Source organism: Limulus polyphemus, unplaced genomic scaffold, assembly GCF_000517525.1.
Source record: "Limulus polyphemus unplaced genomic scaffold, Limulus_polyphemus-2.1.2 Scaffold88, whole genome shotgun sequence".
NCBI lineage: Eukaryota > Metazoa > Arthropoda > Merostomata > Xiphosura > Limulidae > Limulus > Limulus polyphemus.
In genome coordinates, this window is record NW_013665698.1 from 465,819 (window position 1) to 481,066 (window position 15,248).

At 32.9% G+C, this 15,248-nt stretch overlaps 1 protein-coding gene across 5 annotated transcripts in view; it reads left to right on the top strand.

Moving 5' to 3' along the window:
* The window catches only part of LOC106468400 (roundabout homolog 1-like), a 230,936-nt gene that overhangs the window by 68,407 nt on the left and 147,281 nt on the right, over positions 1 to 15,248 (top strand). For 4 of the 5 annotated variants that reach the window (XM_022397356.1, XM_022397359.1, XM_022397365.1 and 1 more), the window contains exon 1: positions 2,186 to 2,294. The exons of the other annotated variant lie outside the window; for it this stretch is intronic. In XM_022397356.1, coding sequence (XP_022253064.1) covers positions 2,216 to 2,294 — 79 coding nt within the window. In that variant the 5' untranslated portion in view covers positions 2,186 to 2,215. Of the gene's footprint in view, positions 1 to 2,185; positions 2,295 to 15,248 lie in introns of those variants that run through there. 5 annotated transcript variants of the gene reach the window in all.

Genomic DNA, 15,248 nt, shown 5'->3' on the forward strand with positions numbered 1-15,248 from the left:
TATATATATATATATACATCGTTCTTTTATTCATTAAAACTTATTATAAATGTTTATATTTATCCAGTTATGTCTCACCATATGACATTATGAATAACTGTTGTTCGCGTGGCTTTCATCTATAAGATTTAAATCAAATTATGAGTAAGAAAAACAAAGCTTCAAAACTTTCAGTTGAATTGTAATGATATTTTGCGATCAGGATATAAATCCTCTCCGCAACGCAGACACATAAGAATGAGCATATAGAAATTACTAGCAGTTTCCTTCGCGAATCTCCGAGTGCTGTTGTTTCCTCACGCAGATAAACTACTAACATGGAAGTCTCTAGCATGGTTTGTATTCTCGATCGAAACAGACAATACCATGGTTTCTAGGGTTGAAGAATCAATGTCTTTGTTACGGTTCCTAGCGAATGACGGCTTCATTCCACAGGGTTTAGCACATTATGTCTTTACGTCAACTAGTTCTTTTTCGCCTCATCCATGGTAATAAGCTTGATAAATTGAAAATCGACAGTATAAAACCCACAGCAACATTATGCTTGTTCATTATGTGATTGTTTATCGTCACATCAAAACTATTCTAAAGTTTAAGAAAAAATAAATAAAACAAGAAGGTATGTAAACTTTTCGTTAGTCTCCTGTTTATTGCAAAAAATATTATCCCTCATTTTAGAGCACTATTAAGCCACAGTGTCGAATCATTCATACCCTAATAACACATCCAAACGAGTTACACTACTCTGGGTTTTAAACACATTATCTAAACTTTTTTTATACTTTTCACTATATCTTTTGTGGAAGATTTAACGTTATTGTAAAATATATTTATATGAGTGGAAAATCTTCTTCAGTTTATTCAGTTCAAATAACGTTTATTAATCGCCTAACGTCACCACATATGCTACAATTTTTCTGTCCATTTATTAGTATTTTAAAAGATTACTTAAACATCATTATTTTCTTGAAATATAGAATTTTTCAGTTCCACAAACACTGAATTTTTATGCAGTTTCAAAGCAAATTATTATTGTACGTTTTATCGAGGTGTTGATGAGATCACCATGGATTATTCTCCTAAATTCATTTACTTTTTCTTTTTTTTTTGCAAATTGAGAGTTTGGAATGTAAAAAAAAAAATGGCTATTTGTGCAGATATAATAGGATATCTTTAATGTAAAATTTGAAATGCTTTGATCACCAGTCGTTATATAAATAGTGAAATGGATAAATCAAAATAAACTCTGAGGAAACACAAATAACCTCCATCATAGGTTTTATAATACCCGATACATTACTTTCTAACAATGAAAACACAACGATGCTAGTTTATCAACAGAGGGAAAAGATAAAACAAGGAGGAAAATCATTTTATTGTTTTTTTTTTTGTTCCTATAATTGCTGGCATTTAAACTATAATATTGAAGTGTATATATTCAAGATTACTTTTGTTATTGCTAATAAAAGGTTTTAATTTCCTTCGTTATTACAAAAAACTGAAAAACATGATTGGTAACAGTGCACGAAGCAAGCAACTATTTACGTGTTTGTAACTAATTTGTATTCTATCCTTTCTTTAATGTTAGTTCCATTAATGACATTGGTTCAAATGTTATATATGTATTGATTTTGTGTATTGTGCTCTATTTAATTATATATATATATATATATATATATTAGGGGGATTATTTTCTATTGTTAGTTTAATTTATGGATTTAGAGCTAAACTAAATCTCATAACTTGGTTTAACTTCGTGAGATATTATTGGGATCACAACCAAAAACCTCGTTAACAGCCAGGCACCCTACTCAGTTGATGGATCAATGCATTCTAATTATTATAAAGTAAGAAAAGTATGTTAAATTAGCTATATTACTAGATTCATGTTTAGTTCTGCTCTATACAGGTAACCTGCTTTTGTCAACATTAGTGATAATCACAATTTATATAGCAATTTCTGAATGGATGATATAATATTATCATACTCACAGACAAACATATGAATAGAGGATGACTACCTTTTTTAATCTGTCGTTCGTATTCTAAATAATGATTAGCAATTAAATTTTTACTGATCCCAACTGTCTCTACCCATGCATAAAATGGACTATGCTGGTGCACCAGAGGAGCGCCTTGCGCCACGAGCTTAGCTGCTTTAGTTACAGAAGTACTGCTGGTGGTGTTCGTTGTGTGTAATCGTCATGCGTCGGCCATGTGTTCGACTCTGTTTATGGTGATTTCCGCGCTGTGGGGCCTGCTCCTGCTTCCAAGGATTACCTTAGCTTCAGCATGTAAGTTACGGGAGGTGGGTCGATAGACCCTACAGTCCTCACTTATTTAATCCGCTTATATCTATAAGGATTACACTTTTAGAACTAGTCCCTTAATCCAATGGTGTGTGTGCTACTGCTGCTCAACTTTCTTTACTGGTTTAATGTTTTGTTTTTCAAAATAACTATCTTGTATTCGACCTCGTATTAGATTCAGACTTCCGTAGAGTTCTAGGAACTTTTAACCTTTTTACAATAGCTTTGCGAAAGATTTAATATTATTGCACTTCGTAACTAGCTTTTAAAGAGCAACTAGTTTGATAGTTCATCAAATACTGTGCTTCTTGTGTTGGATAAGACGCTTATTGCCCGTTTAATTCGAAGTTCAGTGTTATTTGGTCAGTGAAAATTACAGTTTTTTTTTCTTTTGTTGTTGTTGTTGTTTACAGAATATAAATAAATCAACAAAAATGAAAACAAAAACAATTTACTTGTTAGTAAAATAGTTCAAGATTGTTTCTTTGTGCCTTTGAAAGATGAATGAAAACAAATTTTCACAAGCTCGACATAACAATCACAGTTTATATCAATGACGGAGATAAACAATCTGTTTAGCTTGACACAACAATCACAGTTTTTATCAACAACGACGAACAATATCTTAAGTTAGACACGATATCTATATCTGTATATATTGCAATCACAGTTTTTATCAATGACGGGGATAAACAATTTCTCTAACTCGGACAAAACAATCACAGTTTATATCAATGACGGCGATAAACAATTCCTCTAACTCAGACACAACAATCACAGTTTTTATCAATGACGGCGATAAACAATTTCTCTAACTCAGACAAAACAATCACAGTTTATATCAATGACGGCGATAAACAATTCCTCTAACTCAGACACAACAATCACAGTTTACATCAATGACGGCGATAAACAATCTGTTTAGCTAGGTACAACAGTCACAGTTTTTATCAACAACAGCATTAAACAATTTCTATAGCTTGACACAATAATCACAATTTGTATCAACAACGACGAACAATATTTTTTCGCTATTTACAACTATCACAAATTCTATCAATAGCGACGATGAACACTATCTTCAGTTAGGCACAACAATCATAGCCTCTGACGATGATTTAAATGCAGCTCTACCGTGATTGTCGGTAGTTTTTCCTAAAGCACTCGTCTAAACATCTGCCACTGACAAGAAGTACAGAAATGCCTACTTACGTGTGCTGTTTGAAAAATTAAAACTGTCACATTATTTCTGTTAACTATAAATGATATACCAGCTAAGAAAACTAGTTGAACAAGGATTTGTTTCTCCGGCAGCTCGTGTATGAGTCGTATCCTAAGTTTGTAGACATGAGTTTTCATTATATGGCGATAAACTTTTATATTTAGAATTGATAGTAGAAGCTTTTGTTCTTTCTTGTTGTTGGATTTTATGGTGTGTCAAACTGGATTAAAATGGTTATGAAAGGGTACAACGTGGTTGAACTTTCGGTTGAGTATTAGTTAGTTGGATTCAATTGGTGATTAGACAAGTGTTTTTTTGAACCATCTTTTAACCCTATGTGTTTAATATTATAGGGTAAAGGTCATGTACACTAAACCTTGTATGTGTTGTTTGAGAAAACATACTTGTAAATGTTAGGAAATGCAATCATTAAAATCTTGATCAAGAAGAATCATTTGTTTTAATTGTGTATTTACGCGTGACTTAGATAATTCTGGTTAATCACTCCTACGTTAAAAATGACACGTGTAAAAGATATAACCAAGATTCTTTAAAGAAGAGCTAGAACCAGAGTATTCGTGATGCGATTTCTTTCACGATCTCGAATGTCGCTTCTATTTGGACACTGAAGAAGGGATTGAACATAGTTTAATCCACCAAGTTGCATACTTTATCTATCCTGGCGCCATCTATTGCTCAAAGTAATGGAATTTTGTACAAGATATATGTTATACCTGTGTAGAGTAAACAATACTTGAAAAGTAGTTTTTCTTCACTAACTAAAAAATTTTACAAAAATATTTTTAAAATAAATATCATTCTGTTTAAAAATCATACTCATTTACTTAACACAAATGGTCAAAGAAAAGGCACTTACAGAAAATATTTGTAATTTACTGTACGTTTGCTTCTAAAAGTAGAATATCGAAAACGGAAAGAAAAATCTTCCACTTTTTATGATCATGTGAATCGATATATTTCAATGCACATATGATGCTGGTTCTGTACCTGCAACAACAAAATGGAAAACTAACAAATTGAAAAATCGTTAAAGAACGTAAAATTTTCTACAGTTCTGTTTAGATATTATCAATGTCTCAAAAATACGGTGTTCTACTTTTTACTTTGAAAAGAAAGTTTACACAAATCCAATCTTAACAAATTAGTTATGTTAATCCTAATTATGTGATTCATTATGCTAATCTTAACTCTTTAATTCATTAATTTACTCCAAATTTTTAATCCGTTATGTTAATCCAAATTCTCCAATTCATTTTATTAATCTTAAGTCTTTATCTAAAAAAAGAATCTGCAAATGTTTGAGTTATAACAAAATGTTAACGATATATTTACACGGTATACTAGAAAACCTGGTTAATATAAAAATACAAGCAACGTTCAAGAAGGCTGTAAATTTTTGTTAGAAAATAACATTTTACTTAATGTAGGTTGTAGGAAACACGACAACAGACAACGTGCTGGACTTGTCCTTAAATAAAAACAGACACGAACATTCTTCCACTTATTGCACACTTAGATATATCGTCCAAGGCGTTAACGTGCAACATTACGTTTTCGCGCTGTGGGTATTTTATTTGTAACAAGCGTTTGAACTTTTGTGTGTGTGGGAAACAAAAAATTATACATACTTTGATAATCTATACTCAAACAAGAACGCGCTTGATCTGGTGGTGATTGTTCATGTGCAAAACAAAAGCCAACAGCGCCTTATAAAGAAGGTTGAATTCAAGGTTGAAATCCGCTCGAGAAATTTATTTCAGAAATATCATACACAGTTATCTGGTACCCCAACTCCCCAACACATTTTTGTTTCATATTTTAAGAGCATTTCATAGATTCAATCTTTTTTTGTTTAGTGGGGGGGGGGGATTGGACAGCTGGTGTTCGTGTTGCAGGTAGCAATTATATTGCACTTATTTCGCAATACTTCTGCCAGTTCTCGAGATATTGCCGTAATGATAGTTATACCGTGGAAGTGTTTGTAATAAATGTCAGGGAGACGCACCAAATACTGATCAGTCAGTTTCCGTTTCGCTACACTAGCGCCATTTTTACTTCAGATCTTATACGAATTTTATAGCAAGAAAAGAAAAACAACATGCAGCCTTCTTACAATAGCTTCATTAATAAGTTTTGAAAACCTGAGTTTTTAAAAACAAATTACCCGTAATAAATTCATACTGTAAAAACTCAATACCCCAGTTTGATGATTCTGTTAATTGTGTATCTAGATAACTTTTATTCATGTTAAACTCGTGAGAAGTAAATTCACACAATTGAATTGAAATAAATTAGTACAAAATATCATAGTAACAGCTAATCGTAAAAAATATATTACAATTAAAGTTTGTTTCACTACTCTTTCATGAGTATTGTAATCTTTAAGCTTCACATAAAAGTGATATTTTATTACCTTCTACGTGCTCTGCTTGTTTTTAATCATGTATAGACAACATTGTAACAGAAATCTTTCATTACCTGTGAATAGGTCCATAAAAATGTCATTTGTATGGAAAACAGGGTGATATTAAATGGATTATTTTAATGAGTAAAACGTAGTATAGATTTTCACCAGATTGTGAATGACCAGTAAGGTAGAAGTTTACATTGTTACTGCAGGTTTCAATTTAGAAAACATTCAAATTTTTTTATTTTAAGTTGAAGATGAAAGCTAAGTACATATAAAGTAAGGACAACACGTGTGTGCACACATTTTGTGACTGTTTGTCAAATGAAAAATGAAATTAACTTTTTTTTTTGCTAAAATAAATTTTGGTATGGTAGAAGCAGCTGAAAAGTTCAATGAACCTTTTTGTACTCAGGAACTTAATTTCAGAAAAAGGTGCATTGAAAACAAATATGAAACGAAGCTGTTTTCTGGGCGATTGACAATATGATGAATAGTAGGTTGACTACATAGATCATAGGCCGACTACATAGACTAACATTGATATTCAAGGAATGGTTTTATGCGTAATATAATGATTTCAAATGTACAATACAATCTGAAATTGAATATACTGTGTCGAGAAGAATTCCGTTGACGTCGGGGTTTATTTGTTGATGAAAAAAAAATACCATAATTGTAGATCCACGGGGATTTCTGGCAGCTCTCTGGCAATAGAAGTAAATACTATGTAAACAACCGCCCATATCCACTTGACTTGACCCGTGTGTGGCCCATTGTTCCGTGTATTTTCTTTAGCTGTCTATCCTCTTTAGTGTGGTGGTGGGAGATGAATTTCCAATATTTGTGCTTGTTCTTGTTTTAGTAGTAAAACATATCGTAGCTGTAATGCACAGTAGCAAAGACAAAAATAAGAAGAGAGTCTTCTTGACGATTTTTTATATATTTTTAGTCAGACAGGACACGTGTGCGTCGTTCTGTGAACACTTAGTCGTGTCAGCTGTTCTCAAAATAAACATTTAGATGCCCAATACAAACCTAGAGGTCAGCATTTCACCATTAAGCACCACGCATGCACTCCAGGCGGATAGGGCGGTATCGTAAAAACGTCTAAACGTGTAAGTGCAAAGAAAACAATCAGTCCTGTCTGTGTCGAAATGAAATACCACTTTTTGTTTACTCCGGTCGTCTTACAAAACTACTCGCTGTGCAACTTGATTCAGGGTAAACACAGAACCTAGAGTAAACCAGAAACTTCAAATAATAACACGTCTTCTTTTTTGTAATGATTGTCTGTATTCTCTGCAAACTACTAAGATAGCGCGTAATCGTAATTTAATGACAGGATTAAGTTTTAGCCAATTAAAAAAAACAACAACATTGTTTGACCTGCATTCCTTAATGGTTAAATCACTCTCAGTTTTCCCAAGATTTCAGTTGCTCAATTTGTAATGTTAATCATTTCTATCGTTGGTGAGGACTCTGTACAGATACAATAAATATAATAAAAATACAAGCATGAGTCTGAAGTTGTTGTTCTCCTAGGTACATGTAACTTGACAAACCTTTTTGTAAATCATAGTTGACTGTGAGTTTGCACACAAATTTCATGAGAACAGCAGACATATGCTTCCACTTTGGATATGATATAATTTTTGTTGCTGTTATTAAGAATAGCTAACATTTTAAAACAATAGTGCTCCAAGTAGAATATGAATAATATTGTGGAATGTTCTATAACAACAGTTACACGTAGAATATAAATAATATTATGGAATGTTCTGCAACAACAGTTACGCGTAGAATATAAAGAATATTCCACAACAATAGAGTTACTTTAGAACATTCAGAAGTTGATATTTATCAAAGTAGAATTAGGATTACTAGAATTATCCCGTTTGAATCAACCATGAGTGTAAATGTAAATGTTTACATTTGTAGTTTACCCGCCATAACTCTGAATTTGAGGAGACACCTTGCATACCAGATAACGACCTATTTACTGGACCTTAGTGGTTACTAGCGCGTTCCAATCCTATCATCAGCGGTAGCTTAGTAGCAAGGTCGAATTTATTAAACCTGTGAAAGAGTAGATGAAGCTGATAAGGTAACAGTGACTTGTTGTTTTTTGATTTTTTTAAGTTTTTTTTCCCCTGGGGAGATTAGTTGAACAGGAAAAAAGAGACTTCAAATCAATGCACAACATACACTTTTTGACAAGTCTCCATGTAAATCAATACTTATTTGACCTTTAACAGGGACGAGACATTGGATAACACACAAAATTTCCCAATACCAAACAGTTCAAGTTGTAGATCTTAAATGTTATTTTGTTGTATATACATTGGTAGATGTTGATGTTGTTAACAAAAACTGTCTTTCCTGATATTGGTGGATAAGGTTTCAGTATTGGCCAATGTGTTAAAAGCTGTCAACTGACTGTAAGTCTGCTATCACCACCATTTCTTTCTTTTCCGTTTGACTCAAATATGTTGAATGCAGTACTGTGTAATCTTTCGCAGTTTGAACTGCTGGCGAATATCTTGAGTCATCATCTTCTGGGTGAAGTAAATGGAGAACGAGTGAAGGCTTGGATATAAATCAGACTAATGTAAATTTCTTCATCTAAGCTAACTAATAAATTGTGGCTATCGTCTCTTTTTTTCTTTGTGTTCTATTCGGTAAAACTAATTTTGTACGAGAAGATCACCCAAACTACATCACCGTAACATTCTCGTGATGAACGACAAGGTGCTCTGCTAATAACCAATGGCAATTTTGTAATTACCGTACAAAAATTATTATTTTACTAAAATAGCGTTCATTTTACCTATGTATCATTCACAATCAGAGGTGTAATATATCTTTCCTACTCTTGATGAGAATGAAAAAATAAAACAGTTTTAAGCTGTTCCGATATAGTTCTAAAGTACAGTGTATGTACTTTAACATTTGTAAACACGTTCGGTTTGGGTTTTTGGAACATTTATAAACTTTTTTTTTGTCAGTTTTCGAAACATTTACACACTTTCAATGTGAGTCTTCGGAGCATTTGTATCCATTTGTATACTTTAAGTGTGAGACTTTTTGAGGCATTTTTAGGCTTAGTTGGGTTTCCGGAACATTTGTAGACTTTAGTGTAAGTTTTGGGAACATTTGTAACTTGAAGTGTGAGATGTTTTGAAGCATTTTTAGGATTAGTTGAGGTTCTGGAACATTTGTAGACTTTAGTTTGAGTTTTCCATCAATTTTCCCTTTTTAATTTGGGTTTACGAATCATATACACACTTTTACTGTGAGTATTCAGACCATTTCTATACTTTTAGTGTGTTTTCGGAACATTTGTACTTTTAGTTTGGGTTTTCAGAACATTTACACATTTTTACTGTGAGTGCTCAAATCATTTCTAGACTTTTAGTCTGGTTTTGGAACATTTGTAAGTTATTTGTTTGAATTTTCGAAACATTTGTAGACTTTTTGACCTCAGTTCTTTGGAAACACTTGTAGACTTTTTGTTCGAGTTTTTGGAATCGGGACTTACTGACTCAGCTGAACTATCTTTGTCACGGTTCCTGTGTTCCGTAGTAACGAATAATACCTCCATCAAATGATATAAATCAAACATTTATATCAAACATAATATTATAGTGCGACATCTATGTTGCAAGAGCTCAAAAATCAAAATATATATATATACTAGTTTGTCTCTTCTAAAAAATTTAATTGTTGTCTAATATTCGTGTAAGTTTATATAATATATTATTAGACCATTTTAAGTAATTGTTTAAAACATGCTCATTAGTATAGATATTTCAGTTAAGTTGAACATGTATTTATGGCAAAGCTACTAACTAGAGGGAAGGCAGCCGGTCAACAGCACCCTACCATCTACGTTAAGGGATTGACTGTAATTATTATAACGCATCCACAGCTTCAACCGCAGGAATATTTTATGGTATTATCCGAATAAGAACCCGGTTCTCCAGCACCAATATCCAAAACTCTTCCACAGGGCCAAAAATACTCATTAGTATAGATATTTCAGTTAAGTTGAACATGTATTTACGGCAAAGCTACTAACTAGAGGGAAGGCAGCCGGTCAACAGCACCCTACCATCTACGTTAAGGGATTAACTGTAATTATTATAACGCATCCACAGCTTCAACCGCAGGAATATTTTGTGGTATTGCCCGAATAAGAATCCGGTTCTCCAGCACCAAAATCCAAAACTCTTCCACAGGGCCAATCCGCGACCAAGTTGTATTTAATAAGCAATATTATAACTACCGCATACATGGAGCGTGTCAATTTGAATCTAGTTATTTAAAAACAGCAAGTTTTATTGGTGTGGTATTAAATACAAGTTAGGCCTTAGAAGTGTTGTTTGCTACCCCAAGATAATTAACAAAGTTTATTGCACGTATTACTAACCGCTTAATATAGGTTTCGCTGGTTCTATGTTTGCCGCAACAGGATAACATTATAGGAACGGAGGATATATTTGCGTTTATCTCTTTTTTTCATGCACTTTTAAATACCCTTTGATTCTTATAGGAGATGGTAACAGCACAGTTTCATGATCCATCTGCCTGTTTATATGGCTTTATGTTCGAGCTATAGATAGATTTCCCAGTTGATACGTACACAAACACATTCACGACATTGGTTATGGAAGCCAGTGTGACTCAGACAGTGAGTAATTTATGGTAAGAGAAGCGTTTTCTTTCGACCAGCTGGTAAAAGCTGCGCAGCTACCCACCAATAACAGTAATAAAACCGATCACGTGACCCTTAATACAATGGCAGGCAACAATCACAGTTGTACCTCTTTACTATTTATAATATATGTACCAAGTGAAAAATTACTTTGTCATATCTAAAGGAAATGAAATATACCGCTTATCCACAGAAAAATGGGATCAGATTTTATGTTCCTCTGTTACCCGCTTATACTATAGTTAGTTGTGAGACAGCACCATTATACTAACAGGTCTGTTGAAAGTGTAAATTTAAATAATGTTGTACTATAGGATGTGACAATATTCCACACAGTGTATCTCAGGTACATTAATTGAGACCTCACTTAACCTAATATTATATCAACAAACTCATTAAAATCACAAGATATCAACTTGTTATGCAGATTTCTGTTACTTTCATGTGGGGCATATTTAAACTTCGAACTAATAATTTTAATGAAAGAAAATATCGCAAATTGCTTATTTTAATCAAATACATTACTTAAACATTTAGTTTATTATGGTTCCCCAGTTTATATAAAAAACACCTATAATGGCAACTAAACACAGGATGTAAGTTTGTCTTTTTGTTGTCTGTGATAGTATTCTTAGGCGAACCTAAAAGTGGAATAAACATATTCCTTAAGCCTAATATTTAGGATGAAAATCACTAACAGTGACAAGTTGTGGTATTGAATGAAAAAAAGGCTCATTGACCGTGTCTTATGGAAGACTAAGAATAGATACGAAATTTTATTTTTATACCACTCTGGTTTGAAATCGTTATGAACAAATTAAGAGGAATAAAAAAAAACCGCCATCTATGTTATTTTTATCCCAAATATTAGGCCTACTGGAAACCAACGAGTTTCAAGCTTTGGGCGTTTAGATCGTAACTTCAAAATACCCTTCTTTAAGATTTGATTATAGTTTGCAGAAAGGGCTACAGAAATGAAAAGGGACTTTACAAATGGGTACATACAGGATATACTGCTATAATTGTTAATTACTTTATATTGGCCTACCAAGGTATGAATCCTGTACATGGTTTGTATATAGACATTTTCGTCATGAAGTCGATGCAAGTGATTTGACGGCTATGTTTGTTATTTTTTGGCTCTTGCAGTAATACTAGCATTAAACTTTGTATCGGTAAAAATAAAAAACCTAAAAAATTGTTTGATTCTGCTTCGTAAAATAAACTGTGTTGATTATGATGTAATTTTAATCACACTTATAAACAGTTTCAAAACGTGTTTCACTAATTGTAGCTATACGTATTTGTTTTGTTTAAATGTCTACGTTTGTAGTTTTTTCACGTTTAACATTTAGATAGCTTAATATGGCATAATTATAGCATCAATAGGTATAAGTTCATTCTGACTTTTATATGGAAATGTATAAAGTTTAAGGCCTTTATAAAATGTTCATAAAACTTTGCTTTATAAACATGGGATTACCCGGAAGCGTTGCAGCAACATTAGATGACACTATCCAACGGAGATATTTTGCAGCATAACGTTAAATAAATCAGAAATAACGCATAAAGAAAAAAAAACACGTTTTTTTTTTCTAAACCTTTTCAATATTTTTAAAAACTCTTTAGTATATGAATTGGAACGCTTGTATATGAAATGAATTCAGGTTTAGTTGTCTATAGTTCACTTAACAGCTTTTGGTTAAATTATACAATGATGCAGATATATAGGCCTATCGTGGTTTTATTTATCACTCTTGCATAATTTTAATGGGTCATTTTGAAAGGCAAATTCCTATGTTGTTTGTTTTAGCTTAAAACAACACAATTATTTGCGCTTTATCTATTGTAGGAATCGAATTTTAATGTTAATGTTATTAAGATGTGAATCTTATTGCTTATACGAGTATATCTGTACGAATGTAATTTATAATACAAATTATATATTGATTACAAGCAAGTGAAATCATTAGCACGTTTGTGTAAGTATATATCTATATAATAAGATTCAGTGTCTGTGTGTGTGTCACGTAGCTTCTGGTAGCACCGACTACTTAATGGTACCAAACAAATCATCTCGGTCCCGAGGTTTGCACAAAGGTAAAAATTTTCACCCCACCTATTGGGGAACCCGGGGGTTTCCCGTAAACTTCTCCAAAACTGCTAGACTCACCAACTTCTAAATGGTGTCAAATGAATAGTTTCGACCCTGAGGCGTGTACAAAGGTAAAACTTTTCACCTAACCTTTTAAGGAACCATGGTATTTCGCGAAACATTTGTACGAAGATTCCCCGAAAGCGGATCCCCAAATTCGGCATTGATTTACATTAGAAAACGTAAAAAAAGAAGCAGGCCTACTAATTACCGTTCGTAACTTAAAGAAATTAAATTTACATTAAAGTGGCAATGATAATTAAACTGAAAAAGTGCAACACAATAATTCAAAATTTATATTTGCATTATAGCGGCTCTGTAAATGTGGGCCATAGATCCATGGGTTCGCTAGTAGATATATATATATATGTTTGCTTGTGTGTGTGTCAGGCGTGGCCTAGCGGTTAGTGTATTTGGACTGTGAATTTGAGGGTTCAAGGCTTGCTGTATATTCTCCGGATTTTGAGGACCTGAGCATGTTATGATCAAGTGCGCCCCAGGGGTTGACGGTGGGTGTTGTTGACTAGCTGTAGCTTTGAGCACAAATTCTGGAGCAAACAGTGTATGTATGTATATACATGTGTATCAACAATTTTAGGTAGGAAATGATAAGTTGTTACTGCAGAAAGAAGTTTCAAAGACGATCGGTATATAACTAACAGCGTGCTTTTAATTCAGTATGATTTGTATTCCCTGTTTTGTTTTTAATAGTTATTAACATATGCAAAATACAGGATGTGGTGTGCGTGTTCCATAATTATTTTGTCCGTGACTTTTATGACTTCAGCCTAACCTCGCTATTTACCCTGTATCATTCATCAAAATTAAAGATATCGTTTACATTAATTCGTATTTTGTTCGTGTTTATTATACGCAATCGCGGATCTTTCATAACACCAGCTAGCATCTTTTTGTTTTTGTTTAGTTTCACGAGAACTTTTTCCTATATGAAAACATATAATTTTAAATATCATCGCAGATTTACAGCTCAATCTCTTACAGATTAGCTGAGGGGGTACATTGTTTTAATTGTCTGTTTTTGCTGTCAAGAGACCGAAAGCATCTGCCTTTTCATATATAATGTAGATAAGATTCCAATCATGGCGATTTATTTACTAAATCGTAAGCTGTTATGTATGTTTATGTGCTGCGTTATTTTTTATTAGTGATCTTAAGCTTCTAGGAAGCACAGTTTTTTCGATTCCATTTTTTTAACCTTTGAAATACGAGTCTCCAAGACGTCGATAGCGAATGTCTCATATGAAATATTTTTATCAGACGATAAAATTTTTAAACAGGCCCTAAAGCAGTCTGTGCTATGGCATGTTACACAACCTATTGAAACTAATACGGTAGAAAAGACTAGGCTTAGACATTGAACCTTTTTTGTTCCTGTCCTGTTTTGAAGTATTTTATTTATTTTACTTTTTTTTTTACTTGGTATTATCGTCAATGGTTGTACCGCAGTGAATAACATGCTGGATAAAGAACTTTGTATATTCTATATGTCGAAATATATAAAGTCACTTTTCCCCGAAACTTCAGTCATGTCAGCCAATGAGTTGTTCCAGTATTGTTCCTTAGACTCAACAAAAGACTGAATGAATACCTTTTAAGATTTCAGTGTCAGCAAGCTCATACCGGCGAACTCAACTGTGCCTCCCGTATCACGCACATCTGCTGCTCCAGATCATAGGTTTCTTTTAAGGTTTGTTCTTTAAAATATCAACAGATAAAACTGGATCTCCCATTTTACATTAAGGCATAGAATTCCTATTTTTTTTATTTAATAAAAGCAAATAAGAGCCATGGGCAACTTTCTTCTCTTTTAACTAAAAAATGTTTGTTTACGTCATAGCCAAGGTTCACGTGGAGACGAATCAATGCAGTTTTCAGATGTAACAAAAAAATGCGTTACCAGTCTACTGCTCATTTCTATCATGAGTCAAACAAAGAGAAGGAGAAATTAGCGATTTTGCTCTTTACCTATTTATTATCACATTTTTAAGAAACTGTATTTCTCTCTATGTTTCGGTTAACCTAAAACTGACGAAATTTCCGATTTTGCTGTTTACCTATTCATTATCACATGTTTAAGAAACTGTGTTTCTCTCTATATTTCGGTTAATCTAAAACTGACGAAATTAGCGATTTTGCTGTTTACCTATTTATTATCACATGTTTAAGAAACTATTTCTCTCTATGTTTCGGTTAATTTAAAACTGACGAAATTAGCGATGTTGCTGTTTATCTATTTGTTATCACATGTTTAAGAAACTGTATTTTGCTCTATGTTTCAGATAATATAAAACTGACGAAATTAGCGATTTTGCTGTTTATCTATTTGTTATCACATGTTTAAGAAACTGTATTTTGCTCTATGTTTCAGATAATATAAAACTGACTAGATCTGTGAT